This window comes from Symsagittifera roscoffensis, chromosome 1 (genome assembly GCF_963678635.1).
Source record: "Symsagittifera roscoffensis chromosome 1, txSymRosc1.1, whole genome shotgun sequence".
Lineage (NCBI taxonomy): Eukaryota > Metazoa > Xenacoelomorpha > Acoela > Convolutidae > Symsagittifera > Symsagittifera roscoffensis.
This window is the reverse complement of record NC_087062.1, coordinates 75,811,448-75,834,614: the sequence shown is the minus strand read 5'-3', so window position 1 is coordinate 75,834,614 and position 23,167 is coordinate 75,811,448. Positions and strand designations below refer to the sequence as shown.

The 23,167-nt window shown below is 36.6% G+C and overlaps 3 protein-coding genes across 3 annotated transcripts; all 3 read left to right on the top strand.

Moving 5' to 3' along the window:
* Nucleotides 1–2,839: 2,839 nt before the first annotated feature.
* On the top strand, nt 2,840–14,562 carry LOC134848924 (serine/threonine-protein phosphatase 2A activator-like). Its single transcript, XM_063866471.1, has 4 exons — nt 2,840–3,122; nt 9,596–9,937; nt 13,899–14,068; nt 14,370–14,562. Exons 1-4 carry the CDS (start codon nt 2,885–2,887, stop codon nt 14,547–14,549), a joined length of 930 nt encoding a protein of 309 aa, XP_063722541.1. The 5' UTR covers nt 2,840–2,884; the 3' UTR covers nt 14,550–14,562.
* A 133-nt stretch (nt 14,563–14,695) lies between these two features.
* LOC134839873 (serine/threonine-protein phosphatase 2A activator-like) lies at nt 14,696–18,995 on the top strand. Its single transcript, XM_063855502.1, has 4 exons — nt 14,696–14,974; nt 17,272–17,311; nt 18,301–18,470; nt 18,773–18,995. The coding sequence occupies exons 1-4, from the start codon at nt 14,696–14,698 to the stop codon at nt 18,950–18,952; spliced, it is 669 nt and encodes a 222-aa protein (XP_063711572.1). The 3' UTR covers nt 18,953–18,995.
* Nucleotides 18,996–19,065: 70 nt separating this feature from the next.
* LOC134848940 (UDP-N-acetylglucosamine transferase subunit ALG14 homolog) lies at nt 19,066–23,130 on the top strand. The gene is made up of 3 exons (XM_063866472.1): nt 19,066–19,377; nt 20,831–21,016; nt 22,851–23,130. Exons 1-3 carry the CDS (start codon nt 19,099–19,101, stop codon nt 23,031–23,033), a joined length of 648 nt encoding a protein of 215 aa, XP_063722542.1. The 5' UTR covers nt 19,066–19,098; the 3' UTR covers nt 23,034–23,130.
* Nucleotides 23,131–23,167: the final 37 nt, after the last annotated feature.

The window sequence follows — 23,167 nt, the reverse complement described above, 5'->3', positions numbered from 1 at the left end:
AAGAACCAGGAAGTAAATAAGTCGGTGAGCAACTCAAGAATCAATAAAGTAACTAAAATGAGTTTAATGTTAGTCAGTTTTAATAACAAGAACAAGTTTTCACTCTAGACTGTAAGTTCTCGTGAACCATTGGGACACTCTAGCTGTCCACCTTTCCACCGAAGGTTCACTCTAGTCCAGTTTAGAAAAATACTCCAATCACAACAATCCAGTTCGTAGGAATGCGCTCGTCTCTGTTTTAGATGGGACAGCTCTACTCTCGATTATTATTGCTACTGAAATTGCGAATAGCAATTTCCCACTGATTTTTCTAGCAACTTTCCCGCGATTGTCACTCGATCGTTCTGACTTCTCTTTTCTGATTTTCAGTTATCGCGAGAAAATCGTGCATGACAGGTTCCATTCGAAATTTTGAAAAACTAAATTTCACTCCAAAATTAAGTGCTTTTTGCTTCTCTCAAGGTCAAACTTCCAAATATGACCGAATGGCACAGATGGATTAACTTAAAACTCTCCTTACCTCAACATAACAATGATAAAACACACTCAAGAAAACTAAATTGGGTACTCACATACCAGCACACTCAAGAATTGGAGTAACTAAATTAATCAGCAACTCTAGCATTAAAGGGGATTAAGTTTTAACTCAAGAAGTTTGTAATTAACGAACTCCAACAAAGTAGATGAGTTTTGACTTGAGAAATATGTTTTGGGATTGGACCATTGGGACACCCCAGCTGTCCACCTTTCCACTGAGGGTTCACTCTGGTTCAGCTCGAATCGATATACTCTTCTTTTGTAATCACTCTTTCTCCTATTTCAGGATAGGACGGCTCTACGCGCGTTTGTTTTGTATCTGGAAATTGCGAATAGCAATTTCCCGCTGCTTTTTCAAGTACTTTCCCGCGATTGTAAACCGGTTGTTCTGATCTTCTATTTATTTTTCAGTTTTCGCGAGAAAGTTGAGCATGACAGGCTCAATTCGAATTTTTGAAAAATTAAATTTCCTCCCAAAATTACGTAGTTCGTTTTCCGCAAGGTCAAACTTCCAAATATGACGGACTGGCACACTTGTTTGGAGCTTGGATTTAATTTGATTACAATAAAACTTCATGGAATCAGAAGTTCGTGTGACAGAGCGAATATCTGCGATTAACTGGATGGTATTAATAGATTATGTAGAAGTATTCAGACAACTGCGGATTCAGACTCATAAGCATGCAGACAAATACTGTTTTGACCAATCAGAATCGAGTCCAGGAAGAAATGAATAATTCATTATAATTTGGATCGTAAGTTTGCTTTCTCATCACAATTCTGATTGGTTAATTTGGCATTTGTCTGCATACTGACGAGTAAGAATACGCGGTTGTCTACAATCAGACCGCGCTCCTCTTGCAAGGTTAACAAAAGACTTTTTTCACGCTTAAGCTATATCGTGTAATGCAGTGTTTAAGAGTTTTGTTTCGATTATCCAGTTTGATTTCAGTGTTTGTTTCACCGAGTTTAAAATAAGGAACAAAATAGGGAATGCTACCAGGGTTCCCTCAGGGGCTGCAAATTTGGCCTCCAGTTATGAATGCCCAAATCCTATAAGTGTACGAGATACGACGATTTTTTTGATTTTTTATAAAAATTTTCTGTAAGCTCTAATTAGAATTTTTTTTTACAAAACTTGAATTTTCCAACCCTGTAGCTGGATGCTGTCAGAGTTTATGCAACGATTGCGAATTGTGCCTCCGAACACGACTACTCGAATCGTTGTAGTTTTCGAGATATGACGTGTTTTATGATTTCTTTTGAGGTTTTCAGAAAATTTAGATTTTAAAAATTTTAAAGAAATGAATTTCTCAACCCCTGTAGTTGGGTTCTGTGAGGGTACTCTCAGTTGTTGCAAATTGAAAATCTTGCATCCAAATGCAACTGCTGAAATGCTCTCAGTTGCCGAGAGGTGATGTTTGTTATGACTTTTTTTTTAAAGAATTTAGACATAAATATCTCATATATTAAATTACAAGCTCTATAATGAGGCTTTGTCAGAATATTTCCAGGAGTTGTGAATTATGCCTCCAAATACGACTGCTTAACTTCTGGTAGTTTTCGAGTATTGAGGTTTTTTGTGATTTTTCAAAAAAGTTTCAGAAAACTTCAATTTTATTTTTTCTCAAATTTAAAATTTCTAACATGTAATTGGGGGATGTCTGAGTGTTCTCAGCGGTTGCTAATCTTGCCGCCAAGTATAACGAATCAACTCCTGGTAGTTTTCAAGATATGACGTGTTTATGATTTCTTTTTAGTTTTTCAGAAAACTTAGATTTTAAAAAATTCAAAAGAATTGAGTTTCTCAACCATGTAGTTGGGTACTGTGAGGGTACTCTCAGGTGTTCCAAATTGAAAATCTTGCATCCAAATGTGCCTGCTCAAATGCTTTTAATTTCCGAAAAGTGACGTTTGTTATAACTTTTTTAAAACTTAATTTTAAAATTTTTATTTAATTTAGATTTTAAAGTTTTCACAAAGCTTAAGTTCCAATCTCTATAGTGAGGCTCTGTCAAGGCATTCCCAGGAGTTGCGAATGATGCCTTATACAATGACTGCTCAAATCCCTGTAGTTTTCGAGATATGACGGTTTAAATGATTTTTCAAAAAAAAATTCAGAAAACTTAAATTTGATTTAAAACTTGAATGAAAATCTTTTCAAAATGTGAAATTACCAACCCTGTAATTGGGTTCTGTCAGAGTAAACTCAATGGATGCAGATCTCTTTTCCAATATATCCGGTTTCTGAGTTGTTAAAAATTCGAAGCACCGGAGGTGCGTTACTAGCTATTTTTTTTCGTGAATTTCGTGATATCTTCCAGATGTGCTAAATTGATGCCAATAAATGACTTCAAAAACAGATCTCTATACTGTTCCAGAAAGGAGAATTAAAAGTCCGATGGATATGAGCAGATGGCTTGCCAGTACAGCTTATCTTGAATATATCAATTTTATCACCTCCTTAAGTGGAGCTACTTACGGAAAAAATAATTCAGCTGGAGAAAGTGGAAACCAACTTGTGGAAACTCTATGTGATAATTTAGAGCGCCTATCAGTCTTATGCGATGAAATAGAACCCATCCGTAAGTACAATTATTAAGGTTTTTCCTGGTTATTCCTGCCTGTTTTCGTTCTGATATTTTGCTGATCTCTCCAATAGCTTAACCCCAATTTCTGTGAAGGTGGTGGTCAGCCGTTAGTAGTAAGCGGAGAATATAATCCTGTTGTGTCAGAATTATAAGTTAAAGAAAATTTAACAATTTAAATCATTTGCGGTAATCATCCATTACATATACCATTTGATTTCTCATAGTTAAACATGGATTGGTCAAGGGTTTCTCAAGGTTTTTTTAACAGCATGGCAGCGCCAGTTTTGAAAAATAAATATGGAGAAAAAAATTGAAATAGAAAGCAGAAGTTTTTCTTCCAATTTCTCTTTTTGCGAAATAAGACCTCGTTCAATTAGGTTGAGCAGCGTTTCGTCTCTTTTTTTTTCGATTTTGTACTGATGCAAATAAAGGAACCCAGGGATTGTATTTCCATACTCAGACTTGAATGGTATGTTGTCGTGAAGACAACGTCTGGTCTTCTAAAAGATTTGGTAGCAAGTGACCGATTTGGAGATTTAAAAAAACAAGATCTTGCCTTGGCTTTGTTTTGTTTGTGACCGGTTCATACTATGTGGGTGCGCTAAAAGTTCCGGTTGGAATTTTGATTTGACGGTTTGATAATGCGCTTGATGTGAAAAAAGCTACAAGAGCATATGGAAACAAGGCTACCTGGTTACTGTGCAAATAGCACAGGATATTCCGACCATAGAGTTTAAAATACCCATTGAGAAAAATATGTTTTCAAACTAGTGTCATTTTTTTTTCTGCGTGGTGCGATGAAAGGATCTGAACGAAAAACTTTCAAAACTGTGTTTTTCGACACTAAAACTGTGTTTTTCGACACTTGGACAGTTTTTCAAATGTCTTTCAAATCATGACTGAAAGAGATTCATTAAGATATATCACTCGACAATTTCCGATGATTCTTTGTGGTACCTGATATTGCATGAAAAAAACTAAAGCACACCCGAATACAAAGTTAATCACCAGTTTCAATAGTCGGAACAAATACCAGGTATTCGAGACAATGAAGAGAACAGCGTCTGAGTCATTAGTAGAGTGCGTATTAACTTTTGGAAGAGCATGTATTGAAGGAACGGCCCTTGGATCGACACTACCCTATCCACTTAAAGAGTAAATTAATTGAAAATGCTATGTCGTCACAGGGACGCCAAATTGACCAGCCACCAGAGTTGCAAAAAAACACGTTTCGAAAAAAAAAATTGTTTTGAACGTTTAAAACGGTTTAAACATGTTTGGATAAAAAACAATGCATTTCTATGCAGTCTGCGAACCGTACTTTTCCAAGTTGAGTGCTCTTTTCATTTCATTTTTAGTCGGATCGACTCCGAAAAAGTCGGATACAAAAACAACGGCAAACCAAGAATCCAGAATAGAATAATTTTACCGTTTCTCGGCACTTTCGAGCCATTCGCGTCGTTCGATACCTCGTTCACGAAATCCATCGAGAAGATTTTTTTACGAAAACAGTTCAGTTAGTCAAGTGAAAATCTGCCAATCAGGGGAAGTTGTTTCAAACACTGAATTATCCTGTGTTTTAAACACTGTGTTAAACGTGTTTTAAACAAGAGATGTTTTGAACATTGCAACGCTGCCAACGAAACCACATGCTGGAAGGGCAGTGTTAGTTGGTCTACAATTCAACGTTGACAATGCGCAGTTCTGCCCCCACGACCACCATGGAAAAAAATAGAGCGAGTTGACAATGACACCTACCTCGGAAGTAAGGTTCAGTTGTATGGAGTGAAAATATACAGGGCGTGTGTGAGATGCGTGCGTGAGACCGAGTGCATGTTTGCCTGAACTGACCCAGCGGTTCTTTACCTCGACTGCAACCCGCTCGAAAACGTCACTGAGTTCGTCTACCTCGGAAGTCGGATATCGTCCAACGGCAACATATACAGGTACAAAACAGGATCGCAAGCGCCACTGCCAACAGCTCTAGATTAGCAAAATTCTGGAAGAACAAGCGAACGACGAGAATCACGAAGAACAAAGTATACAACGCATGCGTAAAGAGCGCTCTGCTATATGCTGCGGAAACATGGACTGTCAAAAAATCTGACCTCGGAAGACTTGATTCATGGGAAACAAGATGTGTAAGACGCTACCTCAGAGCACGACCTGATCAAGACACCACCACCATCCGAGCAGCAGGGAACCTTGGGACATCCTTGGACTCTCACCTGCTAAAGATGCGACTAAGATGGTGTAGTCATGTACTTTGAATGGAAGTAGAACGAGTAACTCGAGAAGCATCAATGTTTGAAAAAGCTCAGTCATGGAAGCGCGCACCGGGTGGCCTCAGAAAAAACATGGAGACTGAACGTCGCGGAAGACGTTGAACCGATCCTCAGGCCTGTGAGAATGAGGCACGATGTTTGGAAGAAGTCGTGGAAAGATATATGCTAGGAAGTCGCCCAGGACAGGCTGAGATAGAGAGCGGTGGTCCGAGACGCTGCAATCAGTGGCTAGTTGATGGGCAGCCATGCCTTTGCTAACGAACGAACGAATGTCGATGAAGATATTTCAAATTTTGTAGATGTTCAGACCAACTCGTCTGAACCCTGACAAAAGATTGGCACAAGTAAGCCGAAACTACTCCGCCTGTCGAACTGAACAAGATCCGACTGCCGGTCCAAAGCCCCGATAAAGGAGAGTGTCGACCTCCGTAAAACCTAGCCAAGAAACCACAAATGCAAAGTCTCACAAACCACAATCCACCTACAGCTACGCCCCCGCGTGAACTGGGGCCTCCACGAGTGCCGTCATTGAGGAAAACAGCAAAATTGGCACAAAAGCACTAAACCATTCCGAAAAAGTTCTACATATCTGCTCGTGGAACACCGTTACCCTCCTCCATCCAGAAGCACGTGACCTCCTGGACAAGTCACTATCGAATCACCGGATAGACGTGGCATACCTACAGGAAACAAGAATCCAATGAGAATCCAAAGTAGAAACCGAAGGGTACCAGATACTCACAAGCGGATATCAAGAGAACAAGGGTATCCATGGAGTAAGAATTGCAATATCGAAAAGGATAAACAGTTCTGTACAGTTATGGAAAGCTGTGAGTTCAAGAGTCTGCATGCTCAGACAAAAAGGTAAGCCCACAGTTGTCACCATAATATCATGCTACGCTCCGACAGAAGAGGCCGACTCAGCGACGAAAGACGACTTCTACCAAAGTCTCCAAGCCACAGTCGACGACACTCCATGAACGCAAAGCTCGGTCAAGCGCATATAGCCGAAAGCACCTACATTGGAAGGGCGGTCGCTTGGCCCCGTTCTCGGCATCAAACGACCTATGCATAGCAATTACCATGTTCAGGAAAAAGATTCACGAACTTCATGGTACTCTAGAGACAGGAAATCAAGAAATCAAATCGACTTCCTATTGATTAGATGAAGATGGCGCACATCGATAAGTGACGCCCGCGTGAGAAAAGACGGGCTTCTCCTCGACAGTGACCACCGAATGCTTGTGTGCGCCCTCAAGTCGAAGCTAACAGTCTACAAGAAGACACAGTGCGCCCTCAAGTCGAAGCTAACAGTCTACAAGAAGACACAGGACCGCGGAAGGTGTACAACGCGACGCCACAGTAAACCAGAAATGGGAGCGAATCAATAAAGCTCTAGTAAACACGGCTGCCAAGACGCTAGGAACAACCAAATACAAGCAAAACACAGGAGACGGTGAACGCAATCCAGACACGAGATAAACTTAAGAACAAGAGAGCAAACCAGAAAAAAGTCACAGACCAAAGAAAGCGCGTAAAGCTACTAATACGAAGGGACAAGAGCAAATACCTGGTTGAAAAGACAGCCGAGATTGAATTAGCAAATGAGAAAGGACACACCCGAGAAATGTACAGACTAATCAACACGCTAGCCGAAACTACATGGTTGCTTGCCACTTGCTACATAATTCAACCAATTAATCAATATATCAGCCCCGGTAATTTCACCAATTTTATCAGAATTCAACTATCTTATTTTCAAGCAGGCAAGATTCCGATTGAAGTTTTGCCTCTGCACAAAGATAGTTCAAAGCACGATTAAAGAACTTTCGTCTAATAGCAATACAAAAGGTTTTGAGTAAAATTTATGAAGGAGTTATGTACAATAGAGCATTTGAATATTTCGAGAAATTCAATTTATTTATTCTCATCAGTTCAGATTCTGAATAAAGCTTAGTACAGTTGTTGCCTTAGTGGAGAAAACTGAAAGGTTACGACATGAAAAAAGTGGCAAAAACAGTTTTTCTCTTGGATCCAAAAATAGTTGGATACTATTGATCATTACTTGTTGATTAAAATAAATGTAAAATTTATGGGAATCAGAAGCTAAATCTCAGATTGGTTTAGTAAATAACTAATCAATCGGCAACAGCCAGTATAAGTATTTGGAACAAGTTCTTCCTGGCAACACAACCTTTTCGGTGTGACAGAGGGCTCGATTTTAGGTCCTCTGTTATTCCTTATCTATATAACTGATCTTCCTAGTTCGTGTAGGAAAAAAGGGGTGTTTTTTTTGCTGGCGAAACAATTTCACGTTTAGATGCACACCTTCAGAAGTTCTAAATGATTTAAATAACGTACGTGTTTGGTTAATTACTAACAAAGTTGCCTTGATTTTAGACAAAACAGTGTAATTGAAAGTAGGGTTAAATGCTACCAATTTAAACCAATCATTTTCTATCAACCATGAAGCCGTTGAAGTTACTTTTTTTAACAAGTGCTTAGAGATGGAAGAGACATCAGCTCCAACACAAATTCAACATATTTGGAAAAAACTAGCAACTCATTCGAGCTGTTTGTAAACTACGCCATTTTGTTCACAGAGATCAGCTCATCTGCTTTAATAAGTCCAATAGTAAACCATAGCTTCAATACATACATCGTACATGGCTTGTGTAATTTTCTTTATCCCAGATCTATTTTCTTACAAAAATATATCAAGCTCCTTCATTTTCCGAAACGCCGCAACAAATCTCAAACTTTTTGTAAAACACCAAATTTTGTCAGTCTATGAGCTTCAAATTTTCAAACTAATTCGAAAATAAAAATTAGATGGCCTTGAAGCTGTTTGAACTTCCAGAACAATTTATGATTGACCCTTTTTTCATAAAACTAACTAATCTGGTGTCGATAAATGAATTATCTATGTGAATTTTTCATTTTTGAAAACAACTGTAGAAATTCAGTACGGAGATCAATTAAAGCGCTGCTTTTCCAATCCCTTTTGAAGACAAAGCTGGAAAAATGCTCCATAATTTCGAGAATTTTCTATACCTAGCTGTATAATACACTCCAAGTAACTGGGTTCTTACCACCAGACTCGTCGTGTTTTGCTTTGAGTAAACTACATTTTATAACACATGAATTTGAAGTCTTATACATTTATATCATTCAGAGTTAAATAATTATATTTTCTTAAAAGCACCCTTGGCGACTGGTGAAAGATGCGACTCGGAACTCAAGGACCATTGGTTCGATTCCCAGGGCTAGCCGGGAAATTCGAAACGGGTAAGAAGGGCTCATGAGCTTACTCGGTTAAATCCAACAGCAATTATAAAAAGGGCATAAGGGAAGGAAGGTAAATAGGGAGAACAGGAGAAGGTAAAAAGGAAGTGTAAAATAAAATTTAAGTGTTCATTAAACCTGTTCGGAATGTTTTACCCAAGTACGAAGTTTTTTAAAAGTCCGTTGCAGCGGTAAAGCGCCGGATTTTATCGCTGGATCCATAAGTTAGTACCCTGCTGGGAACTTTTGTTTTAAGGTTTTATGTTTTCTGTTTCGTTTAAAATTTATATTAATTCTGTGATTGTGTGTTAGTAGTCAGGGTAGGCTTGAAGCAGATAAGCTGATCTCGTTACCTATCCTTTCAAAGTTAGGTGCAGCAATTGTTCCGACCATTGAAAAAAGTTTTTTCATACAAAATCAGCTACCACAAAGTTGTCTGTTTACTAGCGTTCATTGGCTCTTTTCCAACTGCATCTTGGCTAAATTTATTAGTGAATGAATTTGTCTCTTATATATAACGTAACTGAAATAGTTACACTAGCGTCAGCGTAGTGTAGTGTTACGAACCTTCTTTTTTTCTAACCTAACTCGCAAAAAAAAGTGTTCATTGAACGAGTTCGGTTATTTGAAAATTTCACTGTAACATTGGAAATTGCAGAGCATATATCCTCTGCTTTATTTGTGTCTGTGTTTGGCTTCCGTGGCTGAGTGGTCAGAGTGTGAGACTCTGAATCTGTATGTCGCTGTTTCGAATCTCAGGCGTTGCCGAATTCTTTGCTACTTCGAGGCTTATTTCTACTTTTGTTATTACACTTCATAAACCTGCTTTTTTGTCCTGTTCGAAAATTACTGTTTGAAAATAAGTCCTCTGATTTTTATTTATTGTTTGGTTTTCAGAGCAGCCGCAAAGATTTGGAAATGCAGCATACCGATCGTGGTTTGAAAAAATGTCGAGTGAAGCCGATAAATTATGCCAAAACCTTCTTCCAGACGAATTGAAAATGGCATCTGTCGAACTTGTCAGCTACTGGTGTGATTCATTTGGAAACAAATCTAGAATTGACTACGGAACTGGACATGAAATGAACTTCTTGATTTTTCTCTTGTGTTTGAATAAACTTCTTTTAAAGTCGGATGAAGAGCATGCTGAAGTGAATAGGAGTTTTGTGACTCGTGTGTTTGCGAAGTACATGGACGTTGTGAGGAAAGTGCAGCTGAGATACTGCATGGAACCAGCAGGTACGGGTAAGGCGCTAGGTAAATAAGGCGACAGAATATTCAGATGACATGAATTAAGAACACAAATACATTGGCTGCAATCTGATTGGCTACATCTTTCTTAAAAACCATGCGCGCAATTTTTTATTGTGAAATTATTTTTTCGATTCATTTCACTTGCGAGAGGAAGTGTATTTGTAATCGGGAACTAACTTTTTTCCCGTAAACGACTTGTTTTACAAAATACTGATGCTGCTGCTGTTACTTTCAACTGCTGCAGTTGCTGCTGCGCTGACTTTCTCAGTTTCTTGGCATTTCAAATACAATTACCTTGTACTTCATTGTAGGATCTGTTTAATTTTTTCAATTAAAATCATTGAAAAAATAAGATTTTTGGGATTCGTAGCCTTCGTCCAAATTTCTGTCGACTCAATTCCTATTTTTTTTTCAAAGACTATTTTTATGACTTGATGAGCTTTTTAGCAGCCTAATTTACAAAGAATGTTTTTTTTTAAATTTGAAATGTTCAATTTCATTAAAGTTGTTTTGTTAATTGTAAAATTCTGTTGTTGAAAAATTTTATTCATTTTTTTTTGCTTTTTCCATTTTATTTTGTTTATATTATATCGACGGAGTCATCTTATATGGCACCGTTTTGAAGGTCAAAAATTCTTACTCTTTTGTGGAATTCAGAGCAAAAGTGCAAAGGTCACGAAAGGTTTGGAAAGTGGATTTTGATGCTCAGGTTCACCAGTGCAATTAAGTTTACTTATTGGCCCCGTTTTCGCAAAATCAAAACAGTCAATTTTTAATTGTTCATGAAATTTTAAAGAATTTTTTGAAATTCGGAACAAGTTTTTTTTTGTTTCCTTGTGTTCATTACTCTTTTCCAACTGTCATAAGGCGATGTTTTTATTACCCTTGCGGTAAGCAAGGATATTGCAACCGGGTACTAGACTTTTTTCTCGTAAACATTTTTGTCCACAGAATTCGCACGTGTCTTAATGGACAGATGTACAGATGCAATATAGCATGTGCATGTCAGGTATGGGCCTTGTGCCTGTTATGAGTTTCTCTAATAGTTTTTTTGTGCCAAAAATGTCGGTGTTTTTTGGCACTTAGTGTCCGCGAGGTAATTTCCTCGGATCATTTTCCGAATGATTTTTTTTAATAACTTTTTGTTGGTTTTTATAAAATTGGTTGAAATCTTACAAAGCGTTTTCGAAAAATCTAGATCAGAACTAAAATATGTACGAATTGTTTTTGAAATTTACAAAAAAAAATTTTTTCGATTTCAATTTGCACGAAAAGTTTGGTTTTAATTTTTTATGCTTTTGTTTGTTCAATCGGCTGTTTTTATCATATTGTTTCTCGTGTAGGTAATTGAGTTTAGGTGTTATTTGCATTTTTTTGTTTATTTTTCGGTTCAGTTTTTCTACCACATTTGAAAATGTGTTTTCAATTATTTTTAGCCTATATTGTTTTTGAAAAGTAGCTGTTCCAATTGAAAAACGAGAACCTAGCAAGTCTGAATTACCAGTAAATCAGGACTAATTAAGCTCAAATTTTTTGATACTATAATTTAAAATTGCTAGTCCACTTCATCGTTTTGCCTGCAAAGTCAGTTTGGGTTGCTGTTTGCTAATTTTTTGTTTCTCCAGTTTTGCGTAGTTTGATCGTGTTAGCAATGATGAAAACGGGAGCCAAGCAAGCTTGAAGTGCTATCAAATCAGAAATTTTAAATTTCAATATTTTTGATATATATATTTTTTCAGAATTGCTGGACGAATTTATCAGTTTTTCTTTGATTATTTGGATGCATTGCAGGCAGGTTTAAAAACTAAGTCTGAGGTAGGCTGATTTTGTTGCTTGTGTAATTTTCGAAAATGTTTTTGCAACAATTTTGTAATCTGATTTTTGATAACTTTTTTCATGACTTGCAATTTTTGCATCGCAAGTGGTGCGAAGCTCTGCTTCGCCTCTGTTTTTAGGAGTTATATGCAGCAAATAGGTTTTTTTTTGTCCTATTTATGTCTGCTTAGTTGCCTCTTTTTGCGTCAATTGTAAGGCGAAATTTTTTTTCATGGTACTAAACTTTAATTTGTAAAAATGGATACTTACGAGGCCAAACTATATATTTATACACGCACAGAATCCTGTTGACTTTCCATTCAAAATTCGACTGTCTAACGCGTTATTTAATCCACAAGAAATTTAATCCACAAAGCTGGCGTAAACTTTGTCGGCGAAAAATTTTCTCGTGGAGTCCACAACGAGTAAAAAGATACTTGCTGGCGTAAACTTTGTCGGTGCAAAACTTTCTCGTGGAGTCCACAACGAGCAAAAAGATCAAAGCAATCAGCGAGTTGATCAAAGCCTGGAGTTAGCATTTGGAGCTGAGCTATGTTTTTGTCATTTGTCTCGAATTCAACATCAGCAAAAATACCGAAGAAAATACAGCTTTATTGCGGTTTCCACTACAATGCCCTTCCCGAACTTATACGCCAAAGGGTACAGTTTGGACTCGTAATGATTTACGTGCATTTACCCTGATATTGGCGTTCTGTATTTTTTATGTCCTTGCCGTTGCCATTTGTCGTCGTGTTATGGTTTTTCAAAATGATATTCTTCAAGGCAAGTCTTACTGAAATTTTTGAGAGGGCTTATTTTTTTGGATTTCAACTTAGTCAATTGTTTGTCATTTTGATTAAGGTTGCTATGCTATGTTTGTGATGAGATTATGTTCGCATTAAGTTCAATTTGCAAATGTAATGTAAAATGGTCTTCAAATTTAAAATGGCACGGAAACACGTGATTGAGTTACAAAAGTGGTCTTTTTGTTGTGTTTATAAACGTTTTTGTTTATTGACACGTTTATCACTGCGTGTTGGATATGTTATGCATTATGTAATTGTTTTCTGTTCCAAAGTAATTTTTTTTGTCTTTGCAGCTGTCGCCTGATTTGCGAGATCTATTAAGAGTCGAAGAACGTAGTTCAGAATTTTTTAAACGTGCTGATGTTTTTTTTTGTTTATTTTGCAAGCAGAAATTTACTTTTTCGTGGTTTGACTTATGATATCTTTCTAAGTTGATTTCCTTTGTTAAAAGTATGGCAAAATCCACTATCGAACGGCAAAACGTCATGAAAAACGTAATCGACTTTAAAGTTCGAAAAGTTAACTTTTTTATTCAGTTTTTTTTCAAATTGGGTTAATTTAATCAAAAAATGTCAATCATGAATTTTTTACGCTTGCGTTTATCTAGAAATTCAAATAGTCCTAAGCGTCTCTGTTTTTTTTTCTTCCAAAATTGAGATTTTTGTTTGAAATTGGATTATTAACTAAAAGACCGCAACCAGGAACGGTTTTAGGGGGAGGAAGACTCCCCCTCTCAGGGCTTTGACCTCCTCACCAACGAAAAGGTCATCACTTATAGTGTTCTCAGAGCGCTCGGAAAATCAATTTGATCGACCTAAAAAGCTACAACTTGGCATGCGCAGAAGTTTTTCTAGGGGCCGGTTTTTTGAAGAAAAAAATTGCGTTTATTCGGCGCACGTTCCCCCCTCAAATTTTGTTATATTGGCGCGAAAGGCGCCTTTAGAAAATTTTTGTTGTTGGTTTGCCGGAAAAAGATACGTAAAATTATACCAAAGGGTGACCCTTTGGAAAAACTTGGTAACCCCAGAACTGAGGGGAGGGGCAGTCGTCCATCCCCCCCCCCCGCCCTCGGCATGCTAGTGAATCTGACAAAAAAGAGGCTTAATCCGTTGCAAAACGAAAACTTTGGCGACTCAAAGCTTCAAATGAAGCATGTGTAAATTAATTTGACCTATAATGCCTTCAAAACCACTGTTCGCGGTAAAAACATGGAAGTATTGATTTATAATCATGAAATTATTTTCAGGCGTTGTTCAGGTACGATAGAAAACGTGCGTTTTGATTCGAAAAAGATTTTGAATTTGATTGTTAATTTGAATTTTAAGGTTCTCACGGCGTATACAGTTTGGACGATTATCAGTTTCTGCCATTTTATTTCGGCAGTAGTCAATTGGCTGGGTCTGCATTGGAACCAAAAGACATACCAGACATGGACGCAATGACAACTAACAAGGACAATTATCTTCTCTGTGCGGCTATTGACCATATCAATAAGGTAATTTTTTTAATGGAAATGGAAGATAGTTATTCCAATAGCAAAAGAATCGATGGCACCGAATTTTTAACCAATAAAAAAAATCTAAACCAATCAAAATTTTGAAAAAGCTCTGGCTGAATTTTGATTGGAAAATATAACTTTGTCATTCTAGCCTTCTGTAATGCGGTATCAAGTGGTTCTATTTTTCTTAAAATGATAACTCGTTACAAATTGAATTGGTTTCATTCGCCTCAATATAGCCGAGTATTCTAGGCTTAGTTGTTTTTTTTATAGTTGTTTTTAATTTGATCTAGTTTAGGTAAAAACTGGCCCCTTCTCAGAGCATTCGAATCAGCTGTGGAATATTTCTGCTGTGCCTCATTGGAAAAAAGTGAATGAAGGCCTACTGAAGATGTACAAAGCTGAGGTGTTGTCCAAATTCCCTATTGTGCAACATCTGTTGTTTGGAACTTTGTTCAAATTTGAACCGTTTACTTAGTTATTGAATTGTACGCAACTTAATTCAATTTTCGTTTGCAAAATTGAACGCTTCAAGTTATGAATGGCGATCAGTAGAATTGATCGAATTCTGTTTGTTTTATCTGATAAAATTTTGGAGCTCGGAGAAATTTTCTTTCAGATGTAATGACCTTAGACATACTCCCAGCTTTTGTTGGGTCTTTAATACTAGCAGTTTACCTGACGAGGTTCTTTTTCTTGAAGCTGAAGGCAAAAACGCCTCTTTTTTTGGGCAGTGAATTAGATAGACGAAAAAAGCCAACTCTGGTAGTGCTTGGATCTGGTGGACACACGACTGAGATGCTGAGACTGTTGGATCACATGCAGAAAGAGATATACAATCCTAGATACTATTTCCTGGCCAACACAGACCACATGTCTATTAAAAAACTGAAGCTGAGATCGGTTAGAGAGTTTTTTTTGCACACAAATTGTTTCGGTTGCAAAGAAGTCAACCTGTTTGAGCTGTCATGTTCAATCCAAGATTGCTTGAAAAAAATGGGCTATCTATCCGAAGTTACTAAAAACTTTTTCTTGAGCGAAAATTGTTTGGAAATAGATCGAAATATTTACGTTTGCGACTAGCAAGCGTTGTCAAATCTGAAATGAAGACTTTTTTCAAGTTAACAATGTGTTCAACAAAATCACTTGAATCATTTGATAGCTTGACATACAATATTTTCAAATTCTTTTGCTGGGACCGCATAGGGTGTAGCTTCAAATCCGATGAGGGTCTGTTTTTTTTTACTGAAAGCTTTCCGCTTCAAAAAATTGTCGACCTATTGTCTGTCTCTTTATGTTTTGTCTGTCTGTATATTAGTTTCTGTAATTTATAAATCTACTAACTCCTGACTTTATGTAATACTTAGTTTAATTTCTTTTTTGTTTTATTCGGCGTGTATGGTTTCAGCTCATTGACCGAATTTAGCGTGGTTTGAAAAGAAAAGAGGTCTTTCGTGTTTCCGGGTTGTGGTGGTAAACTTTTAGAAAATCAGTATTTTATACCTCAAAGTTTTCATGTCAACTTATTTTTTCCGTCTCAATGGAACCTGCGTTTACCCAATTTTCGTCGGATCAGTTACCGCTCGATGAAATTCTCTAAATAGTTATTAAACCCGACGACTGTGTTGCTGAACTTGTTTTTCCTCAAATGAATCGTCATTTGAGACAAGCATTTGGAGTTTTTGTATTTGTGGCTTAACGACATTTTTCGAAAACATTTGCTAGCTGGCAGTGCTAATCTTGCAATGAAAATGTGAAAAACGAGAACCTAGCAAGTCTGAATTACCAGTAAATCAGGACTAATTAAGCTCAAATTTTTTGATACTATAATTTAAAATTGCTAGTCCACTTCATCGTTTTGCCTGCAAAGTCAGTTTGGGTTGCTGTTTGCTAATTTTTTGTTTCTCCAGTTTTGCGTAGTTTGATCGTGTTAGCAATGATGAAAACGGGAGCCAAGCAAGCTTGAAGTGCTATCAAATCAGAAATTTTAAATTTCAATATTTTTGATATATATATTTTTTCAGAATTGCTGGACGAATTTATCATTTTTTCTTTCATTATTTGGATGCATTGCAGGCAGGTTTAAAAACTAAGTCTGAGGTAGGCTGATTTTGTTGGTTGTGTAATTTTTGAAAATCTTTTTGCAACAATTTTGTAATCTGATTTTTTGATAACTTTTTTCATGACTTGCAATTTTTGCATCGCAAGTGGTGCGAAGCTCTGCTTCGCCTCTGTTTTTAGTAGTTATATGCAGCAAATAAGTTTTGTTTTGTCCTGTTTATGTCTGCTTAGTTGCCTCTTTTGCGTCAATTGTAAGGCGAAAGTTTTTTTTCATGGTACTATACTTTAATTTGTAAAAATGGATACTTACGAGGCCAAACTATATATTTATACACGCACAGAATCCTGTTGACATTCCATTTAAAATTCGACTGTCTAACGCGTTATTTAATCCACAAGAAATTTAATCCACTAAGCTTGCGTAAACTTTGTCGGCGAAAAATTTTCTCGTGGAGTCCACAACGAGTAAAAAGATACTTGCTGGCGTAAACTTTGTCGGTGCAAAATTTTCTCGTGGAGTCCACAACGAGCAAAAAGATCAAAGCAATCAGCGAGTTGATCAAAGCCTGGAGCTAGCATTTGGAGCTGAGCTATGTTTTTGTCATTTGTCTCGAATTCAACATCAGCAAAAAATACCGAAGAAAATCAGCTTTATTGCGGTTTCCACTACAATGCCCTTCCCGAACTTATACGCCAAAGGGTACAGTTTGGACTCGTAATGATTTACGTGCATTTACCCTGATATTGGCGTTCTGTATTTTTTATGTCCTTGCCGTTGCCATTTGTCGTCGTGTTATGGTTTTTCAAAATGATATTCTTCAAGGCAAGTCTTACTGAAATTTTTGAGAGGGCTGATTTTTTTGGATTTCAACTTAGTCAATTGTTTGTCATTTTGATTAAGGTTGCTATGCTATGTTTGTGATGAGATTATGTTCGCATTAAGTTCAATTTGCAAATGTAATGTAAAATGGTCTTCAAATTTAAAATGGCACGGAAACACGTGATTGAGTTACAAAAGTGGTCTTTTTGTTGTGTTTATAAACGTTTTTGTTTATTGACACGTTTATCACTGCGTGTTGGATATGTTATGCATTATGTAATTGTTTTCTGTTCCAAAGTAATTTTTTTTGTCTTTGTAGCTGTCGCCTGATTTGCGAGATCTATTAAGAGTCGAGGAAAGTAGTTCAGAATTTTTTAAACGTGCTGATGTTTTTTTTTCGTTTATTTTGCAAGCAGAAATTTACTTTTTCGTGGTTTGACTTATGATATCTTTCTAAGTTGATTTCCTTTGTTAAAAGTATGGCAAAATCCACTATCGAACGGAAAAACGTCATGAAAAACGTAATCGACTTTAAAGTTCGAAAAGTTAACTTATTTATTCAGTTTTTTTTTTCAAATTGGGTTAATTTAATCAAAAAATGTCAATCATGAATTTTTTACGCTTGCGATTATCTAGAAATTCAAATAGCCCTAAGCGTCTCTATTTTTTTTGTTCCAAAATTGAGATTTTTGTTTGAAATTGGATTATTAACTAAAAGACCGCAACCAGGAACGGTTTTAGGGGGAGGAAGACTCCCCCTCTCAGGGCTTTGACCTCCTCACCAACGAAAAGGTCATCACTTATAGTGTTCTCAGAGCGCTCGGAAAATCAATTTGATCGACCTAAAAAGCTACAACTTGGCATGCGCAGAAGTTTTTCTAGGGGCCGGTTTTTTGAAGAAAAAAATTGCGTTTATTCGGCGCACGTTCCCCCCTCAAATTTTGTTATATTGGCGCCAAAGGCGCCTTTAGAAAAATTTTGTTGTTGGTTTGCCGAAAAAAGATACGTAAAATTATACCAAAGGGGGACCCTTTGGAAAAACTTGGTAACCCCAGAACTGAGGGGAGGGGCAGTCGTCCATCCCCCCCCGCCCTCGGCATGCTAGTGAATCTGACAAAAAAGGCTTAATCCGTTGCAAAACGAAAACTTTGGCGACTCAAAGCTTCAAATGAAGCATGTGTAAATTAATTTGACCTATAATGCCTTCAAAACCACTGTTCGCGGTAAAAACATGGAAGTATTGATTTATAATCATGAAATTATTTTCAGGCGTTGTTCAGGTACGATAGAAAACGTGCGTTTTGATTCGAAAAAGATTTTGAATTTGATTGTTAATTTGAATTTTAAGGTTCTCACGGCGTATACAGTTTGGACGATTATCAGTTTCTGCCATTTTATTTCGGCAGTAGTCAATTGGCTGGGTCTGCATTGGAACCAAAAGACATACCAGACATGGACGCAATGACAACTAACAAGGACAATTATCTTCTCTGTGCGGCTATTGACCATATCAATAAGGTAATTTTTTTAATGGAAATGGAAGATAGTTATTCCAATAGCAAAAGAATCGATGGCACCGAATTTTTAACCAATAAAAAAAATCTAAACCAATCAAAATTTTGAAAAAGCTCTGGCTGAATTTTGATTGGAAAATATAACTTTGTCATTCTAGCCTTCTGTAATGCGGTATCAAGTGGTTCTATTTTTCTTAAAATGATAACTCGTTACAAATTGAATTGGTTTCATTCGCCTCAATATAGCCGAGTATTCTAGGCTTAGTTGTTTTTTTTTATAGTTGTTTTTAATTTGATCTAGTTTAGGTAAAAACTGGCCCCTTCTCAGAGCATTCGAATCAGCTGTGGAATATTTCTGCTGTGCCTCATTGGAAAAAAGTGAATGAAGGCCTACTGAAGATGTACAAAGCTGAGGTGTTGTCCAAATTCCCTATTGTGCAACATCTGTTGTTTGGAACTTTGTTCAAATTTGAACCGTTTACTTAGTTATTGAATTGTACGCAACTAATTTCAATTTTCGTTTGCAAAATTGAACGCTTCAAGTTATGAATGGCGATCAGTAGAATTGATCGAATTCTGTTTGTTTTATCTGATAAAATTTTGGAGCTCGGAGAAATTTTCTTTCAGATGTAATGACCTTAGACATACTCCCAGCTTTTGTTGGGTCTTTAATACTAGCAGTTTACCTGACGAGGTTCTTTTTCTTGAAGCTGAAGGCAAAAACGCCTCTTTCTTTGGGCAGTGAATTAGATAGACGAAAAAAGCGAACTCTGGTAGTGCTTGGATCTGGTGGACACACGACTGAGATGCTGAGACTGTTGGATCACATGCAGAAAGAGATATACAATCCTAGATACTATTTCCTGGCCAACACAGACCACATGTCTATTAAAAAACTGAAGCTGAGATCGGTTAGAGAGTTTTTTTTGCACACAAATTGTTTCGGTTGCAAAGAAGTCAACCTGTTTGAGCTGTCATGTTCAATCCAAGATTGCTTGAAAAAAATGGGCTATCTATCCGAAGTTACTAAAAACTTTTTCTTGAGCGAAAATTGTTTGGAAATAGATCGAAATATTTACGTTTGCGACTAGCAAGCGTTGTCAAATCTGAAATGAAGACTTTTTTCAAGTTAACAATGTGTTCAACAAAATCACTTGAATCATTTGATAGCTTGACATACAATATTTTCAAATTCTTTTGCTGGGACCGCATAGGGTGTAGCTTCAAATCCGATGAGGTTCTGTTTTTTTTTTACTGAAAGCTTTCCGCTTCAAAAAATTGTCGACCTATTGTCTGTCTCTTTATGTTTTGTCTGTCTGTATATTAGTTTCTGTAATTTATAAATCTACTAACTCCTGACTTTATGTAATACTTAGTTTAATTTCTTTTTTGTTTTATTCGGCGTGTATGGTTTCAGCTCATTGACCGAATTTAGCGTGGTTTGAAAAGAAAAGAGGTCTTTCGTGTTTCCGGGTTGTGGTGGTAAACTTTTAGAAAATCAGTATTTTATACCTCAAAGTTTTCATGTCAACTTATTTTTTCCGTCTCAATGGAACCTGCGTTTACCCAATTTTCGTCGGATCAGTTACCGCTCGATGAAATTCTCTAAATAGTTATTAAACCCGACGACTGTGTTGCTGAACTTGTTTTTCCTCAAATGAATCGTCATTTGAGACAAGCATTTGGAGTTTTTGTATTTGTGGCTTGACATTTTTCGAAAACATTTGCTAGCTGGCAGTGCTAAGCTTGCAATGAAAATGTTGTTCTTTTTCAAACCATTGCAATGCTAATTTTGCGTGGATTTGCTAGTGGTGCGAAGCTTGATGTTTTGCGGTTTGCTTTTGATTCCAGGCTTGAGTTTGAGTACCACCGGAAAAAACTAATTACCTGTTGACTCAATAAAAGTTTCTGGAAGTGCACAGAGCTTAACGTGATTTAATTTTTGTTCTGAAGTAGAAAAATGTTTGAATTCAATCTTTTTGGTTTCCTCTGTTGGCTATAACATTAAATCGCTATTCTAGCATCAAGTGATGTATATTCACAGCTTACATATTGCCGAACTCTTAACTGCAAATCACCAATTTTAAGTACCATAATTCGTCGTGCTAGTGAAGTCTTTTTTAACAGTGAAAAACAGTCTAAGATTTCAATTTTTCTACAATAGTTGTATGTATAATTAAAAAACGCGTCTGTGACTACTTTGACTTAGTCTATGACTATTTGGTAACTAGGAAACAATATCTGAGCTGACAGAAGCTTAACGAATGTTTGTTTTCGCCAATCAATCATTTTGGCTTGCATCGGCTCCGATGTTAAATGCCTTATTTCATGTCTTCGTGTATCAGTCAGTTTGTTGTCTGTTAGGTGGACCCTAATTGCATCCAACTGATTCCCAGGAGTCGAGAAGTGGGTCAGTCTTACCTCACTTCAATCTTTTCTACCCTTCTGGCCTGTCTCTCCACTATTCCCAGAGCACTCTGGATCAATCCAGATCTGCTGATGGTCAATGGGCCAGGAACATGCCTGCCAGTGTGTATAGCCGCACTCATTGTAAGTAAAGTATGGGCTCTTAAGCTAGAATATCTTAGCGTGTGTATGTCGTTCATTATGGAAAAATATAGGTGAAAGCGTAAAAGAGCGAAGTGATTTTCAATTATATAGGTCGTGATGTCTTTTTTTTCAGGAAAAAGTCTGAAAAAGCTCTAAGAACTACAGATAAGCATTCATACATATTAAGAGTTTTTGAGTGCACTTAAGTATATATGCTCGTTTTGAGTTCAATTCAAATTCATCTGCTGAAAGCAAGGTAAATTGCGCTCTCCAAAAATGAAAGTAGACATGGCGTGAAAAACGTAAACGACTTCTAGTTTCCTAAGTGGATTATAATTTATCGATTTTCTGAGTAGCTGAATAAAAATTTCACCAGTTGATTCGGTTTTCTCAAATTGAGTTAATTTGATCAAAAAAGTGACAATCATTAAATTGGCTTGAAGTTCAAATAGATTCTAAAGGTTAAGTTTTTTTCTGTTTCCTTGCGTTTGTTAATTCATTTCCAAACGTCTGTTGGCTATGTGTTTGAGTTCAATTCAAAATCTTCCTTTAGTGTGGAATTAAATTGCGCTTTCCAGTTACGAAACGGAAATGGCGCAAAAAAACGTGAAATATCTCTAGTTTCAAAAGTTGCTTCAAGTTTTTAGATTTCCCAGCGGAATAATAAATTTAAGCTATGGTGTTGCAAACGGGTACTAGATTTTTTTCCCGTAAAAAATTTCTTTCACCGAGTACTCATTGTGAAAATGTTACTTGTGTTTTACTTGTTTTTTAATAAATTCAAATTGCAGGAGAATTCTGCCTACTTGGCGTAGTGGTAATATCCATGTTGCGAGTTCGAATCCAGTCGGTGCTTTTTTTGCAAACTGAAAACTTTGGGCTAATTTAGACTATCGCCTGTCTGCTTAATTTTGTCGGCTTAGTTCCCGCATAATTGACTTTTTGAATGTTCGGCATATTTCTGGCATTTCGAAATCTCCTTGTTAAGTTTAATGGTGCAGTTAATGTCGTTCAAGGATTTTTTAAAATCTTTATTTTGCATTTTTATTACAAATTTCTACTTCTCTAACCTTCTCATGGCTCTGTTTAGAAAATTGAAAAAAATCAACGGAGAAAGTACCAAAATGAATTAAATGAATGACGTTAACAAGTGATAGGTTCCGGAGATAATAATATATTTGCCAAGTAGATGAATGAAAATTTTGTTTCCTCAAAATAGAAAAATTGCCTGTTAAACTCAATTTTATCCGCTGTAAATGACTCGATTTTATCCGCTTGGTTTCAAGCGCGAAGTGGGCGTAGCAGAAACAACACTTTTTGTATCAGGTTGAAGAATTGAATTTACCGACTACCGTAAAGTCAAAGAAAAAGGTTTTTTAGTCAAAAATTGATAAAATAAGAAAATTCAAAAAAATTATTTTTTTTTCATTCATTTCATCTCGCCCTCAAACTTAGTAAATAAAAAGTCACACAATTTGAGTCTGGTAACGCAATAATATGATAAGTTTATTTGCCTCAATTCAAATTGGAACGATTTAGTTTGCCGCTTAGGCTTAAATAGCTCGAAATATATCGCGCGTTAATTATCCCCAATTGGCCAAATCCGCATTTTGAAACCCCCATGGTTTTACGAAAAACGATCGAGGGTATAAGATGTTTTTTAGCTGAGTTCTTGACATAAGTACCTTTCAGATGGTATAAAAAACGACAAAACACCCCGACAATTATTCCGTCGCTTTATTCAAAAATTGGAACGATATTAACATGCGCGTTTTGTTAATGAACATCGCATTGCATGAAAAAATGATTGTGATAGTTGTGTTTTGTTGCTTAGACTAATATGCTGACCTTCAACCGAGTGACTATTGTGTTTGTGGAAAGCATCTGTAGAACGGAGACTCTTTCTCTAACAGGGAAGATCCTCTACAGATTAAACATAGCAGACATGTTTTTCGTCCAGTGGGAAAGACTAAAACTCACATATCCCAAATGCACATATGTTGGAAGAGTTGTATGAATGACAATGAAGGGATAACTTTGACCGACTTGTTTTTTTTGCAGTTCATGTTGATTTAGTAAATGCCATAGAAATTAAAGCTAATTTAAATATTTTATCTCTGGGTTTTGACATCAGCGCATTAAGAGGTATAT